The sequence below is a fragment of the Suricata suricatta genome, chromosome 3 (assembly GCF_006229205.1).
Source record: "Suricata suricatta isolate VVHF042 chromosome 3, meerkat_22Aug2017_6uvM2_HiC, whole genome shotgun sequence".
NCBI lineage: Eukaryota > Metazoa > Chordata > Mammalia > Carnivora > Herpestidae > Suricata > Suricata suricatta.
The window spans coordinates 149,897,836-149,923,819 of NC_043702.1; the positions used below are offsets into that span (position 1 = coordinate 149,897,836).

At 51.7% G+C, this 25,984-nt stretch overlaps 1 protein-coding gene across 1 annotated transcript in view; it reads right to left on the bottom strand.

Annotated features, from left to right (window-relative positions):
• Positions 1–23,085, bottom strand: part of PLEKHA6 (pleckstrin homology domain containing A6) — a 113,966-nt gene extending 90,881 nt beyond the window's left edge. The window contains exon 1 of the mRNA XM_029935540.1: positions 23,038–23,085. Coding sequence (XP_029791400.1) covers positions 23,038–23,066 — 29 coding nt within the window. The 5' untranslated portion in view covers positions 23,067–23,085. The remainder of the gene's footprint in view (positions 1–23,037) is intronic.
• Positions 23,086–25,984: the final 2,899 nt, after the last annotated feature.

The following is a 25,984-nucleotide window of genomic DNA, read 5'->3' on the forward strand; positions in this document are numbered from 1 at the left end:
AGCATCTCAACCAAAGCTGAATTAGAGGGCAGGGTTAAGGAGGGTAGAGCAGTGTTTGTCACTGGGACAAAGATGTGCTGAAAAGATTTATAAATAGAATAAGGAGAGGGGCCTCAGTGAATAACCCCTTTATGAAATGGGACAGGAAGGACAAGGCTGGGCTCTTCCAGCTCTGGCTGGTTTTCATGCTCATCAGAAAGAAGACTGATACTCAGGAAAGTCTCACCACCAACCAAACAGCGACAGGGGCCAAAGAAAGAGAATGTAGACATAGTCCCCTCTAAGGCTGGGTTTCTCTGACAAAATCTGGAGGGATAAGACCCAGAAGAGGTGATTTGGAGCCAGAGAGACTACCCCAGGAGTCTCAAAAGCTAAAGCTTTTATGCCGAAAGGTGCTGAATTGGAAGTTGGTTCTGACATTAGTGCTTCTATGTGGCCTGAAAGCTTACTAAACCCTCAGTGGACTTCAGTTTCTTAGTTCATTGCAAAAGGCTAGGTGTCACCTGTACGTGTGTTTGTCTTTTGGCAGAGGGAACATGTGCGGGTAAAGGAGACCAGAGACCAGATGTCGCTTGGGGTTATCTGGAGGACAGGAGACGTGGAAAGGCGGGATCCGACCAGACATCTCAGCAGCGGACTAGCAGGAGTCACGGCCGGGCGCTGTTTCCGCTGCCCCAATTGCGGGCAGAGAGAAGCAACTAGTTTGATAGTCTCAGAGCCTCTGAGAGATAAGGAAGACATGCCTTGTGCATCTTGGGTAGGTAATGTCTCTGCCCAGGTATCTGAGTGCCCATATCTGGGGTCAGCCCATGGAGGCTGACGGGTGGGAAGAAATGTTCGCTGTGATTTCAGTAACACAGAGAAATGCCAGCCGGGTTAGGAGGACTGGCGGAGAGAGGCACAGGCCGGCCAACTGTCCCAGTTGCACCGAGGGGGTTCTCAAATGCAGGACTTTCCGTGCTAAAACGGAGACACATTGGTCACCTTACTGCAGGACTCACACGTGAACTAAGCCTCTGGCTTGGCAAAGCACCCATGGGCACTACGTGAAATCTTCATGCTCACAACTATTGCTGAGAAATATGGCTGGAAGCCTGAGGGCCCGGGTGCCCGTCCCGGCGAGCGCTTGGCCTGCATGTGACTGTAGGCATACTCGTACGTTTGCCCTCCTAGCTAGAGGACGAAACACTGTTGGCAACAAACTACAGTTGCTCGGGACCCAGAACACTGAGAAAGGCCCCTCCTGGTGGTTTTGTAGAGGAGCCTGTGAGTAAACCCAGGAGGAGGCCAGGGAGCAGAGCCCTGTCCCCTGGTTGTCCCTAGATGTCACTTAGTCCTACAAAGACCTCAGCGGCTAGGAGGAGAAGGGGTCACACGGTGGGCCCGGGGAGAAGCAATAAGGGCCATTTCTAGGTTACCAGTGCCAAGCACAGCTAGCCGCAATTGACTGATGGATGGGACTGAGCACAAAAAGGGGCAGTGCCCCGGTTTCTCGCTCGCCCCACCCCGCCCCTTCCTAATCAGCCCAGCACAGCGAGCTGTACTTCCCCTGGCCTGGATCCACTTAATTTTCTCCTAAGCTGCTTTGTGGGGCAGGCTGCTGAGCACGAGACGTGTCCGGTCCTGCTGCAGCTGCCTTTCTCTACGGACGGGGCAGGCTCCGGTTTCATGCTCCCTCTGCCCGCTGAGACACCGGGCCCCTGAGTTCGTGGAGCCCAGAAGGCAGGAGTGGCCACCCAGCTCCACTGTCCCTCAACGGCAGTCTACCCCATCCCAGGGCAGGCAAAAGAGACAGGGCTTGAGAAGGCAGGATCGAGAAAGTTTCTCCCTCCTGCCTCTGCCAAGTCATGGCCATCTCTTTTTCTTTTTTCTGAAGATTTTATTTTTTAAAGTAATCTCTACACCCAATATGGAGCTTGAACCCATGACCCTGAGATCAAGAGTCGCACGCTCCACCGACCGAGACAACCAGATGCCTACGCAGCCATTTCTTAATTCAGCAAGTGTTTTATCAGTGCCCATGGCGTGCAAGGCCCTAGAAAGGAGACTAAGGTGGTTGGGACCCAGACTCAGAAGCCAAGGAGGGACAGGAGGGCACACGGAGCAGAGGGCTATAGATAGGTCCCAGCTTATCCTCTGAGGCCTCCGTGTGTGGCCCCAGGCACCCTGTCTAAGTGAGCTCACGCAGAGATGTGGAGATAAAACGGAAAGGAGAGAAACATAAATCCTGGTTAACTGACAAAGCAGTGCTCCGAGGGAGAGATGATCCAGCTTCACCTCAATTTACAACACATTTCTGACAAACAACTGTTGCTGATCAAGCCCTAAGGCCAACCCTTAGATCAAGCTAGAGAATGTAAAGGGTCTAAGGAGACAGGTAATCAAACCCCCTTTCCTTTTCTGGTAATAGTTGGTTCACTCACTGTTTCGTTGCTAGATTCCATGGTTCATTCATTCATTAATCCATTCCATTCAGTTCACATTCCATGAGTGCCTTTCGTGGGCCAGCAAAGAGCCTGGCACTGGGGCTCAGGGAGAAAGTTCAATCTGACCTCACTCGGCGTCCACTGCCCCCATCGTCCCCATTCTGGCCGTATGATCTACACGTGCGCCCTTGAACTCTGCTTGCTGCCAAACCCTGGGACCCCATCCTCAGGCTGGACTGATCCAGGCAGAACCCCGCTCTGTACCGGCCGCCTCTGCAGTGTGAAATCACAGGCAAAGCAGCCTCTTGGGTTTCTGCCTCTCCCCAGTCTCTCCCCTCCCCTTCTCCTCTGCCTGGGATGGAAACTCTGTCACTCTGGGCTTACATGCTTGAGTCACAAGGCTGAGCGCCCAGTATAAGTAGTTGTTCAAAGATATAACAGGCAAGAGGCCAGTGAAACAGAAATATAGCATTTCACTTTGTTCATTATGTACCGAGTCTTCCTTTTTTTGATGCCTAAGAAAGACGCGCCAGTGCTTATGTTTGCCCGGCCCTCCTACATCTCCTTCCCACCGGAATGGAGGCCTTGCTCCCTGTTCATCCTCAGCAGTTCCTTTCTGTGTTTCTCCCAAGGCCCCCCAAATGGTGTCTTCCTGTCTGGATCACTCAGCATGTGATGAGAGTCTCAGGAAGCAGTCAGTGGTAAGGAGCTAACACAGAGCAAATGAGCTTGGGGTCTACCAGCCTCCTAACCCCCGCCCACCCTCCCCTCCTCCCTCCACCCCTCCTGGAGCCCCACCTCTGGGGCCCTTCCTGGCCTGGAGTCTCTGGCCAACATAGGCCAAGGAGAGGGCCGGGAGCCCCTGTGGTGGATTGGCACCTCACAAGTAGGCTTCTCTTCTGCCCAGGCAGGCTGTTGGGTCTAATCGTCTAACTGCAGATTTCCATCTCTCATCTGCATCGGCAGATGGGCGAGCAGCTGTGCCAGACCCCAAGGGACCCCCAGCTCCCGGGGAGCAGGTGCGTCCACCTGGCTCTCCGGACCTGAGGCCTCAGGGGGCCTCCTCAAGGGCAAGAGATGGCCCAGGCCTCCGAAAGGGAAAAGTACAAGAGAGAGTCGAAGCCAAACTCCACGTCCTCCTACTTTCTCCGTCCCGTTTGCTCTCCCGTTCCTGAGGAAAGGGCAGAGCAGGTATCAGACAGCCAGAGTGGCAGGGTATCCTTTCCCATCTGAGGCGCCTGTTCTGACCCTCTATGCTTCTGCGAGCAAGTTCCTGACTTCGGGTACAAGCTCAGCCTCGGTAAGATTCCAGCTCGAGCCCTGGCCACTTTGAGATGACCGCCGGGGTGAACAAGAGAGGAAACGGTGCTCAGATCTCCTTCTTGCTGGATCCTGGAGTAAGCAACGCACAATCCCACCCCTGTGCTAGCCGGCCGGCTTCCCCCTGCCGCTGTCCTGCCCTGGGGGGTGTCTGAGAGCCTCACAGTCACTTACCGGATTGCTGTGAACAATAGCTAACAATGTGCCAAACACTTACTGTGTGTCAGGGACCGGGTTCTTTGTTTGCACCATCTCCGTCGATTCATAACAACCCTGTAAGGTAGGTGGAGACACTGATGCAGAGAGAAGGTAGCTAACTTGCCCAAGGCCAAGCGATTAGAAAGCGCTAGATCGAAATCCACACTCAAGCAAGCCGACCCCAGTGCTTCCCTCTTACCCTCTCATGTCTGTGTGTGTACGTGCATGCTTTACAAATTATAAACTATTATACAATTATGAAGAGTTATTATTAGATCACTGATAGCAGTATGAGCCAGGGGTGGGTATAAGAGACTGTCAGGGAAGATTTGTGTCTGACCATTAATCCGATTAAATATGGCTGAACTGTATTTCAGAGCTAATTGGAAATGTTAGAGTGTCTTGGGTTCTGACTCTCTGCATCAGCACAGAGACTTGAAATTTGATGGAATAGAGATGCAGAGGACTCTTTCCAGGTCTCCCAAACTGGTATTTATGGGATGCTGGTCTTCGCAACCCAGAGAGAGGCCAGAATGGGTGGGGGTGGGCCACCAAGTTGCCATGGGGTCTCGGCTTCCACAGCAACACCTCTCAGAGAAGGAGGCCTCTTCCCAAAGTAGGGGGGTCATTTATTGTGGGAGCACAGAGCAACATCTAATTAGAGAGAGTCATTAATAGGCAATTAGCCCGTAATGAATGGATGGATATCTAGGCAATGATCCTCAAGGCTGGGAGCCTCACAAAAGGACAGACACCCAGACATTGTGTGTCTCCTGATGGATGTACACCCTGCAGCCGAGGGATTCTTGCACACTCTCCCCAACAAGTAAATTAAAGGAACCTGGATTCGATTCAACACCAAATGTAACTACACACACAGGAAATACAGGGACAGTGGAGCACGTTAAATGACACGATGATGACGCAATCAGCCAAATCCGGACGGCGAAACACTACAAAACAAACCACCCAGTTTCTTCGGCAAGACATCTCGAGAGAGGAGGAAGGAGAAGAAGATACAGACTGAGAGCGACTTAAGAATCCATAACAACCAATCACAGTTTGTATGGACTTATTTGTATCCAAATTTAAGAAAAGAGGGGGAAATGTGGGTAATATTCCGAGAAACAGGAGTACTCACTGGGTATTTTGTTACATTAAGGAATTGTTAACTCTGGGTAGGTGTGATTATGCTGTATCTATCTGAGAACCCGACCTTTCTACTATACCATATGTTAACTATCTTGAGTTTAAATAAATACATTTTTAAAAAATAAAAAATAAACAAAACAAAAAGAGTCCCTATCTTTACGGATGAAATGCAAAGCTGCGTAGGATTTACTTAAAATAAACAGAAGGTAGAAAGACCTGGAAGGATATCGGATACAAGATGGGCCGTGAGCTGACTTCAGAATTACTGAAGCTTGGGTACTTGGAGGTTATTGTACATTATTCTCTCTACTTCTCTCTACTTCTGTATGTGCGATTTTCTATGATACAAAGTTATTTATTTTTTTTAAGTTAAAAAAATTTTTTTAATGTTTTATTTATTTTTGATACAGAGAGAGACAGAGCATGAGAAGGGGAGGGGCAGAGAGAGAAGGAGACACAGAACCGGAAGCAGGCTCCAGGCTCTGAGCTAGCTGGCAGCACAGAGCCTGACGTGGGGCTAAAACCCACGAACTGTGAGATCATGACCCGGGCCGAAGTCGGAGGCTTAACCGACTGAGCCACCCAGGCGCCCAAAGTTATTTATTTTTAATTAAGTCTGACCCCTTGCGATGATCACTGTGGTGATCTAAACAGAGCAATCAACTCCGAGCTGGCCAGGCCACCGGTTCCGGCCCCCGAGGCTCCTACCCTTGAGGACATGATGGGAGATGACCCCCGGGCTGCTTTTCCCTTCCCTGAAGTAGCACCGGACACGTCCCCCCTTGCCTTCTGAGGACAGGTCCTGGGACAGAGGTGGGGACATTCCTACAGAAAAGAAAGCAGCCCTCTCAAGGTTCCACCACCAGATAGCGAAGAAGCCACACACAGTCTTCAGAGGCAAAATTCGCCGCTCCCCCTCCTCCCTGGACCACCTCAGCTAGGAGCTGAAAACTGTTTTTTCCAACCCCATATTGAAGTTGGCCTCTCACAACCCTGGGGTCTGGAAAAGAAATAGCATCTCCACAAAGCAACACCTGGGATGGCGGGGGCAAACGCCTCCATGCCTTTCTGCCTCCATCAGATTCCAGAGTGGGGAAGGGGAGGAGGGGAGAAGGAAGAAGGTACGGGAAGGACAGGCGCCCAGAAGCTCCAGCCCAGCCCAGCCAGGGGCCCAGGCTGCCGCCAGCCCCACCTTAGGCAAACAGCCAGCACCTCCTACGTTGGTCCTTCCCTTAGCACTTCCTGGTGCTGCTGATCGCAGGGCGCAAGGGGAGAGAAGATGGAAGGAGAAAGGGAGGGAGGACTCAGAAAGGAGAGGGAGAGAAGGTACGGAGCGTCTGGAGAAGGCCTTGGGAAGGGCGGGAAGACAAGGGGGAAGCTCCAGACCTGGCACCTTCCAGAGCTCATGTCTGCAGAGGAAACAACTGAGCAAGGGAGAAGAGAGACAAGGAGAGAGAAAGAAGGGGAAAGCAGCAGTAGGGATTGAGGGGGAAGAGCTGGAACAGGGAAGGTTCCAGAGCGCCCCCCCCCCCCCCCGCCCAGGAACCTATAACCCGGGTCACCCGTCACCTACCCACCGCCCCCCTGCTCCCACAGCCCTGCGCCTCCAGTGGCCCCAGTGGCCTACCGGGCCCAGTTGTCCCAGAGGGGAGTTCCCAGCCCTTCCCAGCCCAGGAGGGGTGTGCGGGAGGTGGCTCACAGACACACCACATGGCCCAGAAGGTCCCTTTCCTACCTGCTGGCAGCCGGCTGCTGGAGGAGAGACAAGTGGACCGATCCACCTGCCTCCTGAGGGCGGAGTGCCAGGAGGGAGGCTCCACCTCAGACCAAGGGGCCAATCAAGGGAGCCAGAGGAGCCTGCCCAGGCCGCCCTTTGGGGGCACACCTCTGAAGGGGACACAGGGTTCACCTAGTCTTCATCCAAGCTGACTGTTCCATATTCATGCCCATGCCGGGCAGTCACAAGGTGCCCACAAGGTGCCCACTGCCCACCTTCTCACACTCCCTGATCTTCAGGGACCACAAAGTCCAAGGTTGCCTGGGCATCAACCCACACCAAAGCCAGGGGGCAAGCAGACATTGAGCAGGGGGTGAACGCTGACCCTTTAGGCTGGGAGAAAGGGGCCCAACAAGACTCTCGCTGACATTCTGGACACCTCCCACTAATCCGGGGGCGGCAGTGACTCTGCAGCTCAGATCCGGGCTCCGCCACTTGCCGGCTGCACCGCCCAAGGCACACCACCGAACACCTCCGAGCCTCAGCTACCAAGCTGCGATGATCCCTTCCCTCAGCCAGAACCCCCTAGAGCGAGGGGAGTGGGCACGGAAGGAGAGGTGCTCTGGGCTCCTGGAGGAAACGCCGCTCTATAAAAGCAAGGTATCATTACCATAAATGAGAGTTCCTGCCACGCCTAGGAAGGAGGAGGCCGGGTTCTGTCAGGCTCTGCAAGCCAGCCCCAATAAGCATGAGGACAACCGACCAGTCAGAGCACACCAGGGCCCCCTGCGGGGTCCTCCTGCCCAGGAGAGCCAGAGGTGCCCCCAGCTCCATGAGAGCGAAATGGGACACACTGGCAAGGAGTGGAGAGGAAGAGGACAGAAGGGACAGGGCGGGGACACGCTATCTGGGTCTGGGATTATCTGTGGGATGACTGGGGTTTCTCTCCCCATCCAGGGCTTGGCCCAACGCGGGGTGACTCAAAGGAGCAAGAAACTCCCACCACATGACTCCTTTTCCTTCACTCCCACAGGGAGAAGCTACGGGCTAACGGAGCTTCTCTGCCTCGCCTGCGAGTCATAACATTAATAATAACCCCTGAGACGTGCCTGGGTAGCTCGGTGGTTTACGTGTCCGACTTCAGCTCAGGTCATGATCTCCCAGTTCGTTAGTTCGAGCCCCATATCAGGCTCGCTGCTGTCAGCATGGAGATCCTCTGTCTCCCTCTCTCTCTGCCCCTCCCCTGCTTGCATGCCCTTTCTCTCAAAAATAAATAAACAATAATAATAATAATAATAATAATCTGACATTTGCAGAGCTTTTTCACCGTGGCTTCACAGAACCCAAAGAAGCCTTGCATTATTATTCCGGGTCCTCAGCTGATAAACAGTCTGTACTCAGCAGAGACAGTGCACGAGCTAAAGTTATACATCATCTGGAAGTGCCAATGTCCGGACAGGAGTCCTGTTTATGAGGCTCAGAGACTGTCTCTCTCCCTGCTGGGCAGCTCAGGACTTAGCCCTCAAGGGTGTGGTGAACAGAAACTCGAGGGCTGGTCCTACGGGGAGGAGCCTCCTTGGCCCTATTCTCCTGTCACTCTGGGGACCAAGAATTGGGGACCTACCTCCAGACTGGGCAAGTTCAGGGGCCTCAGAGGTCAAAGGCAGACTGTTCTATTGACAAGCCCAGGGTTCCACTGGCAAGGAACTCCCTTAAAAATGTAAGTGGTACCTAATGGAGAACCAGGGGGAGCGGAGGAGGGAGAGAGGGTTGGGGAGAGAGAGGGATGTAAAACTTAGAGACTATTGAATGCTGAAAATGAACTGAGAGTTGAAGGGGAAGGAGGAGGGGGGAAAAGAGGTGGTGGTGATGGTGGAGGGCACTTAAGGGGAAGAGCACTGGGTGTTATATGGAAAACAACTTGACAATAAAATATTATGAAAAAAAAATGTAAGTGATGTTCACTCCTCTTGCTCTTAATAGACAAAGAGTTCTCAGCCAGCCTGCTAAAACTGTAAGGTGCTTCTGAGGTTGTGAGTTCTGACAGGGGCCGGCCTTGAGCCGTTTCTCTCTGGGTTGAAGACACAAAAGGCCAAAAAGTAATAGGATGCTGACTAGCAGGGGTGGGGAAGGAAGAGAATTCAGAACCTTCCCTGGAAGCATGGGGTGAAGCAGGCGGTCTGGATTAGACATGCTGTACCCCGGGCACCCTGAAAAAGCTCCCCTGAAGCAAACCAGCTTCTGGACAGGAGAACAAGACAAAACGCACGGCTAACACAAAGCCCCAGGTCAGAGGGAGGAGCCCGGTGGGGCAGGCCACAAGGTGGGTCAGAGCAAAACTCCCTTTCATCCTGCTCAGGGAACTCTCTGGGCTGAGAAAGGGCGGGACTCTAAGACCCTGACCACCCAAAGAACTTCTCTAATGATCTATGAAACACATTTACAAGCTTAATAAGATCACCATTGGAGGCGGGCTCTGGACTTGGTCTGGATGAGACCACCTATCTAGGAATCAGACAGAGACGCTTCCCCACTGGACTCCTTCCCTCCCTTTGGCCTCTCAAGGGTTAACCTACAGTTGATCCCCAACCCCCATTCCCAGCCTGGCCAGGAAAACGGGAGGCTGGGGCAGCTGGCAGGGGGCTGTTTAGCTTGGCCTTGGCCCAGCATGCAGAGAACTCCCCTCAATGGACAGACACCCAGGCTGGGCCCCTTGAACCAAGTTCTTCCCTTCCGCCCCCACCAGAGAAAGGCTCTAGAGAAGGGCCATCTTGGCAAGAGGGCGTGGGGTAGGCTATTTTTCAGGATTAGAGAACAGTCTGAAGGAGAAGCCCATCTCTCAACTGCAACTTTGAAGCTTCAGTAGGCGGCTACCCCCTTCCCTGCTCTCTGCCAGGGCACCTGGAGATGGTGACTCCAGGGATCGCAGTGCCAGGAAGATGGTGCCCGTTTCGTTGAGGGAAGACAAAAGTGACCTTGGGAGAAAGCTGATAGATAAGAAGCCATGTCGCTCCCTCCTCCCCCTCTTCTATCTGGGCAGTAAGGGCTGAGCTCCTAGGGAGAACAGAAGGGCCAGCCATGCTGAGACACATAAGGGGGATGATGGTCCCTATATGATACGGGTATATCTGATCCTTCTTTCAGTCCCCCCTTTACCCGTACCACTGTTCTACCATCGTCCTCTGTCACCTTGCCTCAACTACTCTGATGGTCAACAAATAATCCTGTTAGGTCACCTTTAAGAGGTGCCTCTCAGGGATTCAGGGTAAAAGCCCTCACATATGGGAGTGACTCAATGTAAACTTCTCTAGTGTCAAGCAGGGCTTTCTTTTTTTTTTTTTTTTTAATATATTTTTTTAATGTTTTATTTATTTTTGATACAGAGAGAGACAGAGCATGAGAGGGGGAGGGGCAGAGAGAGAAGGAGACACAGAATCTGAAGCAGGCTCCAGGCTCTGAGCTAGCTGTCAGCACAGAGCCTGACACGGGGCTTGAACCCACGAACGTGAGATCTGACCTGAGCCGAAGCCGGAGGCCTAACCGACTGAGCCACCCAGGCGCCCCTCAAGCAGGGCTTTCTAAGGGGTCATCCTACCTAATGCCTCATCTGGTCCCCTAACCCCTACCCATAATCCTTCTGTCTCCAGTCACCAACTCAGCTCTATCCCTGAAGATTTTCCCTAGGTCTTGGGTTCCCAACCTCACCTCCTGAGCCCCTGAAATAGCTCTGAGTATGTCATCAGAAACCCCCATTACCTACAACAATGTGGATGGAATGAGAATGAATTATGCTAAGCAAATTAAGTCAGCTAGAGAAAGACAAATCTCATATGATTTCACTCCTATGTGGAATTTAGGAAACAAAACAGATGAACATAAGGGAAGGGAAGCAAAAATAAGATAAAAGCAGAGAGGGAGACAAACCATAAGAGACTCTTAAATACAGAGAACAAACTGAGGGTTGCTGGAGGGGAGGTGGGGGGGGATGGGCCAAATGGGGGATGGGCATTAAGGAGGGCACTTGTTGGGATGAGCATTGTGTGTTATATGTAAGTGATGAATCACTAAATCCAGTCCTGAAATCATTATTACACTGTATATTAACTACCTTGGATTTAAATTTTAAAAAATGAATACACGTTAAAAAAAGAAAGAAAGAAAGAAACCCCCATTACCAATCAATCTTCCCGGTCCATGATACAGTTAGTCTAGATTAAACATGAGGATACATGGGTATGGATTAAACATGACCCAGCACGTGCCTGAACCGTGTTATCCCCAGTCCCATTGTCCTGGAGATGAAAGTGTGCTTCTGAATTGTCTCCCTGCTCTCTCCGAATGATGATTCTACCGTGCCCTGGCTCACAAGCCTTCACTGTATCTCCATGCCTACGGGATAGAGGATAAACTTCTTAGCCTAGAATACAAGGCCTTCTATGATCCAGCTCCAGTTTATTAATCCAATATGATCTACTACAACCCTACAACTAAATCATAGATTTTAAAAAAGTATTTAATGTTTATTTTTGAGAGATAGAGCATAAGCAGAGGAAGGACAGAGAGAGGAGACACAGACTCTGAAGCAGGCTCCAGGCTTTGAGCTGTCAGCACAGAGCCCAATACAAAGCCTGAACCCATGAACCTCGAGATCATGACCTGAGCCAAAATCGGCCGCTTAACTGACTGAGCCACCGGGCGCCCCCTAAATCATAGATTTTTTTAAATGTTTATTTATTTATTTTTGAGAGAGAGAGAGCCAGCGGGGAGGGGCAGAGAGAGAGGAAGATAGAGAATCTGAAGTAGGCTGTATGCCATGGAAGGGGCGTGTGTGTGTGTGTGTGTGTGTGTGTGTATGTGTGTGTGTGTGTGTGTGTTGGAAAGTGTTTTACAGAATCACCCATGGACCAACTTGCTCTACTTCCTTCCACTTCTCCCCACCGTGGGCTTGTCAGCATGAAGGACATATATTTGCAAACCCTCCTGGGTGCAGGAAATGCTTTTCAGCACTTGAAGGTTTGTGAAACTCCAGGCATCCAGAACAGAATCAGACTGGAGCAGAATCACAAAAGCTAGCAATGGTCTGAGAGGAGCCGCTGCGAATGCAGGACCAGAGAGATGAAGAGAGTAAGGTCCGGACACACTTACTCCATGGCCCCCGGCAGGCAGTTTGCCAGGGCGGGTTCTACTCCCCTCCTCTGAGTGTGCTGCTCTCCCAAATGACTAGCGCTAGGAGGAAAGAATTCTAAGAAACTCACATCTTTCTGGACTCTCAGACTTTTCAGTTTGGATCTTTGGACAGAAGGGTGTGAGAAGAGTTAAGAAGAAAAAAAAAATCCAACCTCCTCTGCCTTCTGTGACTCTGGCAAGTCGCTGCTATACATCAGTAGCCAGGCAGGGGACGGGGAGAGAGGCCTGGCCTTGGAATGAAGGGACAGAAGACCAACCAGACTAACGGATGCCAAGACTAGCTAGCTCTCCCCTCTTAGGCGGCATCTTGAGCCAGAGAATGATGAGGCCAGAGCCAAAGCAATAAGAGGGAAGGGCATGGGGGAAGGAAAGGCATAAAATACTCCTGTCCCCGGCTCCACCACGAAGCCCCTTCCCAGCGCTGTAGTCTCCTCTCCAGTCCGTGTCATAACTCATCTGGTGGAACGCCCCCTCCGCACACTCGTCCAGAACAGGGTCCTTGCATGTGATGAGACCCCGACACGGAGTCAGAGTGGAGAGGTGACGAGAGTAAGTGAGAATGAGGATGAGGAAAAAGAAAGAGAAGTAATGAGTTCTTATTGGAATTAATTTTCAAGGAGCAAACAAAAGCAATTTAGGGGGAGGGTGGGTTCCCCAGGCCTGGCTGTGGTAAGGGAGGCCGCCTGGGTCACCGGGGCCTGGCTCTCTGCACGGCAATTAGAAAGAAGGGAAGTCCATGGGGAATGGCTCTGGGCATGCTCCGGAGGGAGGGAAGGATGTAATCAGGAAGCATGTACCAGAGTAATTACATGTGTGTCGGTGAACAACGCACACACCTGGACACGTTGGTGGGGCAGCTCCACCAACCGCCACTAGCCAGAAAGCCATCCCAAATGTATAGTGTTTGCCAAACCCTAGAGAACAGGAAGTCATGTCATGACACGGCAGACAACACGGAGCACGTGCCTACTCTACACGGAGCACAGGATGTGCTACAGGTCTTCTTTCCTTCCGTCCAAATAGCAAACAACTATTGTCTTCCCCATTTCACAGATGACAAAAGTGAGGTTCCAAGAGGTTAAGAGTATAGGAGAGAAGATTTGCCCTAAGTTCCCAAGGATCTAGGTTTCAATGACGTCTCTATAGCTTTTTAACCATGTGACCCAGCGATGCCGCCTTGGACACACCATGTAAAATCTCTGCACCGTAGCTTCGTCATCTGTACGACAGGGATACTACTACATCCTTCCCAGGCTGCCGTAAAAATTAAGGGAGATAACTTATATGCATAAGCTTCTAGCCAGTGGCAGTAAATGCACACACTAAGCCTTCCACAAATGTTTGTCTTCTTCCCCGCCCACTGCCTTTTTAATAAGATAATCGAGTTATTCCTTCAACAGACAGCGGAGTGTCCAATGTATGAAAAGGGGGAAGGAAATAGAATGTATGGCAGCCCTTTCCATGCCAGGCACTTGGCTGGGTCTTCGGGGTGGGGTGTGGAGATGAATGGGCAGGAGTTTACAACCTTGCAAGCCCAGCCCGTAAGTCACTGAGTGCCAGGTGCCCTGCGAGCCACGTGAGACAGTGCAGCCAAAGACAGAACGGGGCGGGAGGCCAGATGCAGGAAGAGAGCTATGACATCTGTGGGGGCCTCAGGAAGGTTCTGAGGTCACATGACTTCTGTGCCTGTGAAGGGCTGGATTTGGAATGGAAATGGAAGGGCTGGGGTTTCTTCCCACCTCCCCAGAGGCAGAGGCTCATGGGATTCATGGGACACTAACCAATGCAGGTTTCTTCCCAGGGTGGAGGAACAAAGGTGACTGTGAATTCTCTGCGGCTCCTCTCCTGAGAGGTGGCGTCTATACCTTCTCTGTGCCTCCAGGCAGCTCTGTGGCTCTTGGTTGGACCAACAGAATGTAATGAAGTGGTGTTGTGTGAACTCTGAGGTTTGGGCATAAGAAACCCTAAGGGGTACCTGGCATATGTGTCCGTGGAGGCATATGTGACTCTTGATCTTGGGGTTGTGAGTTCAAGCTGCACGTTGGGGGTACAGATGACTAAGAAAAACATTTCTGGGGCAACTGGGTGGCTGAATTGGTCGAGCATCAGACTCTTGATTTTGTCTTCAGGTCATGATCTCATGGTTCGTGAGATCGGAGCTGAATTCCCCCGGTGCCAATGAGGGCCACGTGAGGAGCCACCTTGCCTGTCCGGCCCAGTCCAGCCTTCAGATGACTAGGGCAGGAGATGCCCAAGCAAGCCCCCCACTGCCCTGGAAGCCCAGAGAACCCTGAGAGGTAACAATACATCATTGCTGGAGCCATTGGGGGTGATCAGTAGCGAATCAGAGGGCCAGGTCTCTACTGCACTAACTTGTGTTGTTACTGGGCAGGTTGGAGCAAGGGTCGCACTAGAGATGGATGGGAGAGAGGCACGACAAGGAGGGGAGGGGACCGGTGGAACCCCCGCCACCCGGCCCTGGCAGCCTCCAGCTTCCTCCTCCCCTCGGCTCTACCCAGCACGGTGCCAGATCAATATGACTCATAATTCACGTCACCCTCCTGGGGAAATAACGGGGGGGAGACCAGTAACATATAAAGATGTTCCTAGCACAGCTATTCATAATAGCAACAAATTGGAAACAACCCAAATTCCCAGTAATAAGAGAAGAGCAATACAGTAATGAAGTAACCTGACAGAATTATTTATAGCTATTTCAAATGACAAATTTATGGACCATTGGCCTACCTAGAAGTATTTGTGTAAAATAACATTTTACACACACACACACACACACACACACGCATACACGCAAAGAAATGCGTGACAGGACAATGGCCACGCCCTGTGGTATAAGGCATACACTAGCATTCACTTACACTCTTTTTTAAAAAACGGGTGTTGGGGCGCCTGGGTGGCTCAGTCGGTTGAGCATCCGGCTTCGGCTCAGGTCGCGATCTCACGGTTCGTGGGTTTGAGCCCCGCATCGGGCTCTGTGCTGACAGCTCAGAGCCTGGAACCTGCTTCTGATTCTGTGTCTCCCTCTCTCTCTGACCCTCCGCTGCTCACACTGTCTCTCTCTCTCTCTCTCGAAAATAAATAAAACATTAAAAATCTTATTTAAAAAAGGGTGTTACTTTCCAAAAAGGCACCAATTCAAATTCACAAATCCTAAAAACGGGGTCACGACTGCATGGGAATTAGAAGCCGACATTTTGAAGACAGGCACACTCTCTGTCACACAGGGACAAAACCCCAGGTTGAGGGGAGGCCTTTGGATGACAGAGGAGAGGCCCCGGGGATGACAGGGGTGGAGTGAGCAGGGCTATGGCATCTCCTCAGCAGGGTAGCTGAATGTTAGGAAACAAACCCTCGTGTTTGCTGACACAGTGCAAGGAGAAGGGCTCACACAAAAGCCACCCATTATCCCATAATTATTGTCTCTCTCGTGCCTGCAATTAACGGCTGTCTGAGAGGCGGCTGCTGGGGTAAATAAATGCTCACCCGCATTAGAGTCGATCAGCCAGCTGAAGCGCCAATTAACAAGCCCACTGCAGAGACACTTGGGGACCCAGTAGCGACCATGGGGAGGAAGGGGACAGGACAAGATAACATGGATCTTGGATATACTCCTACTGCAGAAGCAGGGACGGGATGCCTACAGCAAACTCTGGAGCCCGGGGGTAGAAGCCAGTCTTGCCCCAGATGAGCCAGCTGGGTAAACAGCTGCTCTGACCCCCTAGTCCAAGCCAGAGGGGTCTGCCTGCATCCGTGTGTCTGTGAGCAAGGTTCCTAGGAGCTGCTGCAGCTCCCACATGGGGCAGCCCTTGGCCTGTGGGGGTATGTGAGGGCAAAGAGATGCAAGAGAAGCTTCCGAAGTGCTGTCACCTCCTGAGTTTCAGAGGAGGACAAAACACAGGGCACAGAGAGGAAGCAGCAGGCAGCCATCTTGACTGACTGAGACTGAAACTGACTAGCAGCAAACTCAGAAACACAGGAGAGACGCTAACATCAGAGAAGTCAGAGATGATCCTTTTGTCCAGAGAAGGGCTGATAGCAGCCACGCCCAAGTCCTCTCCTGGGGCTTTGGGAAGGACAGGGGTGCCCAGTGGTGTCCATGTGGCATGCCCGGTGCCTGGCCACTGTGCTACACCAGCCAGGCCCTCTCTCCATGCACCTTAGCCAGTAGAGCTCAGGCTGTGGGACCAGAGCCCTCAGAAGATGCCTACCAGGCATCAGGGAGCCTCTAGGATCAGAGGGGAAGAGCGTGCAAGTCAGAGATAATCTGGCCCAGTGGTTCTCAATCCTGGCTTCATGCCAGAACTACCCAGAGAGCTTTTTGGTTTTTTTATTTTATTTTTATTTTTTTTAGTGTTTATTTTTGAGACAGAGAGCAAGAGAGAGCATGAGCGTGGGAGGGCCAGAAAGACAGAGGGAGACACAGAATCCAAAGCAGGCTCCAGGCTCCGAGCTGTCAGCACAGAGCCTGAGATGGGGCTCGCACTCACCAACCACGAGATCATGACCTGAGCCTGCCGGAAAGTTGGACACTTAACCAACTAAGCCACCGAGGCGCCCCACCCAGAGAGCTTTTAAAATACTAACGCCTGGGAACCACCACAGGACAACCTGATGAGGATCTGAAGGGAAGGGGAGGCCCAGGCACCTGAATTGCTCAATGCACCCCAGGGGATGGATGCTGATTGCCCAAATTTCCTCAGTTAGGGAAGAAAAGGGCCCCAGGGCAGTAATACCTTGGCGAAGGTGACAAGGCTGCAGGGAACAAAGGGGAAACTGGAGCCAGCTCGTCTGATGACAGGGCTGCAGTTGCTGCCCTCAGTGATGCCGGCTGAACTAAAAAATGAGTCTCTAATGGTGGGCCACCGAGGGCTGCTGCGATCGGCTGCCTTCCACATTTTCATCCACGATTGGCACACAGAAGGCGAGGCTACCAGATTTGCTATTGACAAAGCCGGGCTGGGCAGCTAACACACACCTAGGACAGCATCGGCATTCCACATACTAGAATAATGGCTGCATGGGAACAAAACGACACAGTTCGTCAATGTAAAACCCCACATTTAACGTCCAAAGGATTCTAACCATACACATTAGCCCCAGGTCCTGAAGTCTGCTCAAGAGCATGTTACTAATAAGATGGGGGAAATGCACATACCGTCTACATACAGTCTATGTTTTCCTCAAGTGTGTGAGTGTTTTCGAAAAACCTTATCATTGGCATTCCAAGAGGCAGACAGAGAACACAGACAGTTTGTGATCAAATATCTCAGAAATAGTTTTATGTCTGTGTCTAGAAGCCTGGTCAGTAGGACTAATTCTGAGATCTTGGAAGATGGGATTCTGCCCTCATCACGCTCCTTCCTACCCCAAGGTGAGTAACACAGGGCAGTACTTCTCAAATTTTAATGTACGTATGAGTTACCCGGGAGAGCCTGCCAAACGCCGATTCTGATTCAGGAGGTTGGAAGTGAGGCCTGAGATCCCACATTTCTAACAAACTCTCAGGTGATGTAGACTCTGCCGGTTCACGAAAAGGAAGGATTTAGAGGGTCTCCGAGGTTTACCTTGAAACCAGGCCTCCTGGATATGCCTGGGGCACCTGTGTCCCTTCCCCTGAATGTCTGGGACGTGTAGGAGCTGGGTTTGGAGGTAAGGAAGCCGCCTACCTTACGTGCTCTGCTCACTTGGTAAGCAAATGCATCAGGACGAACAGAGAAGAGGAAGAGACGCCACTCTTTTCTCCACTGAGAGAGAAAAGACCCATGGAGAGGGGAATTCTACTTCAGGCCAGTGTGGGTCAAGAGATTTTCCAAAGAGAACACTCAGTGAAGAATGGCATTATACAAAGGACCTGGAGGCATCAGTGAGGGTTTGTGTGTGGTTGGAACCAATGGGGAGGCATGCTCCGGGTTCCCCTGGTGCTGACCCTCCTGCTAACTCACATCACATCTTTTACGTAGGAGAGACGAGGTCTAAACAGCCATCCATGGGAAAATAATCTGAGGATTTCAGTATAGTGAGCTCAATTTAAACTCCAGTGACTCGCAAATGTAGTCTGAGGTCATAGAAATAGATTGACAAGTTGGGGGCATCAGAGTCCTGTTGAATAGACCACATCTGGAGTATCATGTTCAATTCTAGACAGTTTATTTTATGAGAATGAAAGCTAGCATGTGCTAAGTGACTTCCAGTTGCCAGGCCCTGTTTAAGCTTTGTATGTGTGTTAATTGGCTTAATCCTCTCAACAACCCTATGAGGTAAGTACCATCCATACTCCTATTTTACAGATGCATAATACTGAGGCTCAGGGAGGTTAGGATTATAACCAGAGTCACAGAGTTGGTGAGCGTGAAGTCAAGTGCAGGCTGAAGTAGATGGCCCTGGAGCCTAGATTTTTCCTACTGTGTCCTGTTGTCTCTCCACATTTGTCTGACTCTTGAAACCAAAGGATCGAGACGAGACAAGTTTACCAAAGGGTAGAAGAGCCACTTAAGTTCAGCACTAAGGAAGGCCACAAATTGAAGCCAGCCACCAGTAGACAAGGCCACTTCACTCGAGGGTGTCCCTAGTCACTAGGGAACACAGTGACTGGCTGATCATGCATCTGAGAAGGTGTCTGCTATCTGGGAGAAGGGTTGCACCAAGGCTGAGACTCTAGGTCATTCTCCCCTCTTGGTGTCTCAGTCTAGAAAAACAGACTCTGACACCCAAGCACAGTGTTTATAATGAGCCACATTTAGCCTAGACCTGCCCACAGATTCTGGTGCATGTGATGGAGAGAAAGTGACAGCAATGCCCAGACTACAACCTGCCTGGCATGGCTGAGGAATTGAGCCAAAGGAAAGATTGTGGGAAATATGCAAATGAGCTCCTGCTGCCATCCCCTTCCCCTGACTTGTTATCTTATAAGGTTCTTGCAGGAGCGATAAACTCCTCTAAGCTGGCCGGAAAGAGCTTGCTCTCTCTCAAAGAAATATTAAAAATATATAGTCATCATAAAAAAGAATGAAAGAGGTTCGGTGTTCCCTAACCCAAACTAAAATGTAGGCCGGCACCTTATCTACATTATCTGAGTGCCCCAGCATGAGGGACGGTCACGGCACCAAGGAGAAATGCAGAGAAGGATGGAAAAGATATCATCATGCTCTACCTACAAATCCTTCCGCCAATGACTGGGAGACAGTGATCCCGGCCATGAGCCAGAAAGCGGAGACATCTAAAATCCCAGCCCACCCAAAGATCTGGGCTGAGAGCTGCTTTGCATCTTACTGTCTTGCAAGTTGCCCCATCGCCAAGCATAATGCCCAGGGAAGATGGGGGAAGGTATGATCATGCATCAGCTACTTCGAGGCAGTATGCCAATCACTGTGGGGAGATACAAATTTATCAGAGGGAAGGACATATGTGAATGAAAATATTTCAGAACAACTTCTATTTCCAACTGGCTGTTTCAACCAATAAAGGGACACTTTAAAATATATATATAACTTAATAAGTTTAAGTGTTGATGACTTGGGTCTTGGTTCTGACAACACCAGATTCCGAAGACGCTGGGCCCAACCACAGTGCTTCCCGTTTAGATCCAACAAAGTCTTTTCTGGGGCTCTGGGCTTCTCTCTGTCTCCATGGCCCACCTGCTGGGCCTTCAGAAAAGCTGGCCGGAGGCAGCCCACCAAAAGGTACAGACTCTCCGTCTGCTCTAGCAGAAGTCTTGGTTTCTCCTTTGTCTTCCTGCTTTCATCACACAGGGTATCTGCAGCCCTGAGGCGGGTCTGCGGGGTCTCCCTGTTTCTCCCCCCTCTAAACCTGTCTGTGCTCTGCCTGTGGTCCCACAGCCTCACCCTCAGTACCAGTCCTACAGAGCTGGGGGGCCCACAAAGTACGCCCCATGGTACAGATACTGGGGCCGGGTGGAAACTTTTGGGAGCAGCAGATGGAGGGAAAGAAAGGAATGAGTCAAGCCCACTTTGCCAGCTGTTTCGGAGGGTTAAGTTGGGTTTGGATGAAGACAGAGGCTTCTGGACTCAGAGGAGGCCTGCGCTGCAAAAGGAAGCTATGAGCTTCTCCTGTCAGACAACACCTCCCACCCCCTTCAGTTGTGTCTGGAGAAGGGAGTGGGAGGGACCCACACTGGATATGGTCTCTCATTGCCCCTCTGGTCCAGCTCGGCCTCCAAGTCTCTGTCTCAGCAGCTTGGTGACTTTCTTCATGAGACCAAAAGCAGCCACCGGCTCCTCCCCATTTGCACATGAACATGCTAATAACACATGCACACCCCCCACTGCTCCAGGCAGCGGCAGCCGCCTCCCCCGCCCCCACCTGCCTCCGCAGGACACAGGGTCTGGGCCCCAGGGGACAGGAGGCCAGCCAGGCGGCCCTGAGCAGCCACAAAAGAGCCATGACAGTTGGGGGAGTCACAACAAAATGGAGCCAAAAGAATAATCACAAGCTGTCCCTCCCCCCATCTCCATGATCTCACTGCTAATATATTTGCATTCAAACTTGGGTCACACGAGGGGTAAGGAGAGGGCTCAGGCAGGAAATGTGGAGACAGCCACAAATTCTAATCCTAATTCTTCCCCCGCCTTGCACAAGTCACCCTGGACAAGCTAGGAGTATGGTGTGTAGTTTATTGGGGTACGTGTGGAATGTACGGGTGTAGACATGAGGGAAACCTATGAGATACTCGTCCATCTTCACAGTGTGAATCAGTATATCTTCCAACAAGACGTAGTCCCCGTGGATGATCCCAAGCCACTTACTCTTCTTGCCGGGAACCCATCTCCCCCAGCCTCTATTCACCCAGCCTCGGACAGAAACTTCCATACCACTTGAGTTCTGGCAGAATTCCTGGCAACACACCCATCGACCTGACCTGACACATTTACAAAGGCACCAAGACCCTGAGATCAGGAGCCTGGAGAAGATACCTCCGACTGCTCTCATTTTTACCCCTAAAAGTGTTGATGTGCAAATCGGTGGGTGCTAAATAAATTAACGGTAAGCCCAGAGAGACAGGGACACAGCCAAACTCAAAGGGCCCCTGCCCCATCGCCTCTAGAGCCGCATGCCCTGTGCCACCAGCCCCACCACGCTACCCCTCAGCCCCCTCTTGGGCACCTGCTGCATTGGGCAGCTTTTTATGCAAATGGATGATATGTGGTCACTGGAGAGAGAATCCACCCAAACGGAAGGGAAACATCTCTCTGCTATAAATGCCTGGCCGGGCTTCTGTTTGCAAAGGGCAAAGTCTGCAATGGGAAGGGCCTGAACTGCACTGTCTACCAAGCCCTGACACACGGGGACACCAAGTTCTGAGAGATGGAGAGACAGGCTAAGTTCTCAAAGCAAGACTGAGAACAGAACCAGGCAGTATGGATTCTGCCCCGTACTTCCAATTCCTACTGCAGGCTTTATCTTGAACTGATCACAGTAAATATTTATGGGGGGGGGTAGCATTCTGGGCCCCTCGTGCCCTCCCCTCTCCGGCCACTCCAACCTCAGCCACCTGGTGCTAAACCCTCCTCCAGGCGAACCTACTCTGTGGTCGAGTCTGCACTTGGCAGGCCTCCTGCTGACGATCATTTCTGTAATGTGGCGGCACAGGAGACAGATAATTAAAAGCTGGCTTCTCAGGGGACTGGCTTAAGTCTTTCCTGTCAGAAAATCTGAGGACTTGAGACACAACCCCAGGACCTTGACTTGGACTTTCCTTACAGCTCTACCCAGCCTAGCTCAGTAACCAGAAAAGCTTGCTGTTTGGCCAGCCCCTCTTCCCCACACCCTCCCAGACTTACTCCCTCACAAACGCTGAGGGGCACCCCGGCTGCTTCAGACTCAGCCTCATCCTTCGACAGATCTCAGCACCCAGACTCCCCATCCCTGTGACAACAGACCAGAGGCGCAGAGTTCCGGTCTCAGCTCCAGGCCCCCAGTTTCTTCGAGGTGGCCAGGACAAAACCTTCTGGGTCTTTAGATCCCAGTTTCTCTGTCTCTAGGAAGAATTCTCCAGCTCCTCTCACAGGAATGGGATCAGCACACACAGGGGTGCCTCACGCACCTGAGCCGCAGAGCCCCCCGGTTCAAGCCTCAGCTCTGTGACTCTGGGCAAGCTGTGTGACCCCCGAGCCTCTATTACCTCGAAGACTGGAGTCGTGAGGATCCAGCCAGATGACATCACACGCAGAAGGCAAGAGAATCCTGAGGTCCTACACACCCCTGAGGGAACTTGGGTCAGTATGTCCCTCAGCGCGTCTCCTACTGAAAGCAGTCACCCACTGGTGGGCGTGAAAGCAAGATGAAGAGCCAACACTTTTTTTCAAACAAAACAGACCAGACTAGACTAAAATCTAACAGGAAGCTAGTATGCACCAACACACAGTAAGGGTACACACACGTTTCTGTTGGAAAAGGTATTTCTACTTGTCAAAAATTTCAAGGTCTTACTTTGAAAACTGTCTTGCAGACATTCCCACTTACAAAAACTTGCTTGCAGCCCTCGGCGGATTGGGATGATAAACTCTTGAGGGTGAGAGCTGTGTCTCCGGGTCCTCAAGAATTCCAACCGTCCTGCCCCCATCCCCTGCCACAGGGGCCCCAGAGACAAGCCCTTGGTGTCTGGAAAGCATTCACGGAATAGAAAATCAGCACGGAGGGAGAGCAGGAAGCCGCCAGTGACGGAGACAGCCACAGTCCCCAACAGTGTCCCTGGAGGTCGGTGTTAGCACCTCCATTTCACAGATGAGGAAACAGGAGCTCACAGAGGTGACACTGTCCAGGACGGGGAGGGCACAGGATTGAGAGCTGGGTTTGGATGGTCCATGGCCTCCCCTCTGGATCTCACTGCATTTATCAATGCCTGGGAGACCCTGCCCAGCCCTATCAAACCTTCCAAATATCCTGCATTGGCCAAGACGATTCACCCCACAAAACACACACACACACACACACACACACACACACACACACACGCACATGCACATGCATGGCAGGAAACAACACAACATCCTTTCCTACCTGCCTTTCTCGGGCTTTCCCAATCCCATGAGGGAGAGAGGAGAGGACTGTGCTGGGGGCATCGGGGATTTGTCTTCGTCTTCGTCCCGCCCTTGTCCTTCTCTGCCTCTTTGAGGCCGATTCCCCCCAGCTCCCCACCCCCCTCCCCCAATACCAGCTAACTGGTTACCCGGGCAACCCAGCTGGGAGGTTGCCAGTTACCACGGCAACCCAGCATGGCCGCCAGGCTGCCTTGCTAGGGAAGGTCAGGGGACCAGTCAGGCGACAGAGCCCTGGGATGTTGCCGGCAGGGCTGGCCTGGGCCGGGGCCTACGTGCCTGAGGGGATTAAGTCCCTGCCGTCACAGGACCACTTCCCTCCCGGTCTCCTCCCCCCCCCCCCCCCCCCCCCCCCCCCCCCCCCCCCCCCCCCCCCCCCCCCCCCCCCCCCCCCCCCCCCCCCCGCCCCCAGCCCACCCCTTAGGAGCCACAGGGCCTCCACCCCCACCCATCACCAGCCTCATCCCTCCAACCTTTTCAATGGAGTTCTGGATGGGTTCTCAGGCTGACCCCGGCCCCCTTCACCCACCTTCCTTTCTGAGCATCTCTGGGAGTCCACGTGCACGAAACACGTGTGTGTCTGCATGTAGATGCAGTCTGTCCATGAATTGCATTGTAATTGGAGAGGTACTATGTTCTAGCATAAGCATGTTCTAGGGGCCTTGAGTTCGAGGTACCTCCACGGACCTCTCCAGCACACATGTTGTCCCCCCACCCCCACCCCCTGCAGCCAGAGCAGCTGAGACTTGGAGAAGAGAGAACTAGATTCAGGTCACACAGGTATTAACTGGCGCAGCTCAGGAGTTCAGCGCTGTGGGTCAGCTTCTGAAATGCCTTTGGCTCCTGGCTCCTGCCCCTCCCCCACAAGCCAATCGCCTGCTGCAAGGAGACATTTTTCACATTTATTAAAAGATTATTCAGTGTCAGATGTTTCACTCGTATGATTTTACGGCATTTTGCCCTCCCCTCTGCGAAGGAGGCTGCAGTTCCACTGAGACACGGCCGAGATCGAGCTTCGGACCCCTTCCTCGGGAATCCTTCCCCCAACTCTCCAGGGAGAGGCTACCACTCTTTTTCTTGGCCACTAACATATGTAGCATATATCTCTGTCACATACAGGACAATTATTTGCTCACACGTCTGCTCCCTTAACTAGACTGTGAATTTAAGAATTCATTCTTGCAACCTAGTACCTGCCTGGTACATAATGAGCATGCGGTAAATATTTGCCAGAAGAAAGTGGCGGGGCCAGATTTCGAAGCCTGCTCATCGATCAATGCCATGCTCTCTCTCTCTCACTGCCCTGTCTCATTCATTCAATCATTCATTCTTTCAAAAAAGCAGTTACCAGGGCACCTGGGTGGGTCGGTCGGTTAAGCATCTGACTTCGGCTCAGGTCATGATCTTGTAGTTCGTGAGTTCAAGCCCCACATCGGGCTCTGTGCTGACAGCTCAGAGCCTAGATCGTACTTTGGATTCTGAGTCTCCCTCTCTCTCTGCCCCTCTCCTATAGCATTCTGTCTCTCTTTCTCTCTCTCTCTCTCAAAAATAAATAAACATTAAAAAAAATTTTTTTAAAGCAGTTACCAAACAACTGCTATGTGCCTGGCTCTGTGCAAAACATCACAAAGACAAAGACAAATTGAAGACCATCTCTTGCCTTGAAGCAGCTCAGTCCAGCAGAGCCAGGGGCAAGGCTGAGGACGGAAATAAATGCCGCCCCCAAATGCCAACACAGACTTTCGCATAACTGTTTCCTTGAGCCAAACTCCCTTCTATCCAAAGCCCCGATAACCAACCAACATTGACTGAGCACCTGCTATGAGCCAAGGCCCTCACATCAACCACGGTGTGTGGGGAGAGGGCCAGATGAGAAGACAAAGGAACCAGGAACTACCAGTGTGAGGAAAGGCTGAGAAGGGACAGGGGCCCAGGGACGCTGAGACCCTCTGTGTAACTCCGAAGGTGTTTCACATCTGAGGTGACAAAGCAGTTTCATGTTGCATAGCCTGATATCCATACCCCACTCCTACGTGAGCTCACTTGAACTTCCGTGTTGCAGGCAGGGCAGGAATTATTACTCCCATTTTCGAGATGAGGAGACTAAAGCTCAGAAGGGGAAGAGCACTGGATGAGAAGGAGGGAACCTGGGTTCTAGACCTCAGTTGTGATGCGAACAAGTCTACACCTCCATCGGCACCTCCCCCCTGTCCCAAAGCAGGTTTTCCTTCCCCGCTAGGACCTCTTTAATTTTTCAGCTAGGCAGCCACAGTTTTAGGCGAGACAAGCAGGCTTGTGGTCTCTGGATGGCCCATGGATGCTAATGAGGACCCAGGGACCCAGCAAAATCAGAAAAATGACCTCACCACCAGAGGCCAGGGTGAATTTAACAGGCTAATTGCAAGCATTAGGCTAATTAAAAGCAAATTGGCACCTGCAGTTTATAGACTCAGGTTTTCAGGTGACGATGAGCCGATGGGGTGGGTATGGAATGCCGGAGCTGAAGAGGGGCTTCGCCTCCTCCATGGAGGGGATCCTCGACCCTGCAGGAGTAAAGCCTGACCAACCATGACCGTTTATCAGATCGGCATCGATGTGCCCCATCTTATTTCCTGAGTCCACTCACTCAGGACCAACCATCTAGAGAGACTAAATTAAGTGAGGGAGGCGGATTTGATAGTCATCCTAAAGAGCATCAGCCCTAAACACACACTTCCTACGAAGCCACCTGGGCTCTGATCTTTGAGTTAGAGCCTTGCCTTCTGATATATTTTGTCCAAACGCACACATCGAACGGACACCTGTATAATTACCTGCATTTTACACAGCACTTCCATGTATGTTACTCTTCTAGCGATTGACTAGTTAAGTGGGTATGATACGAACCCCAGTGTTTAGATGATGAAACA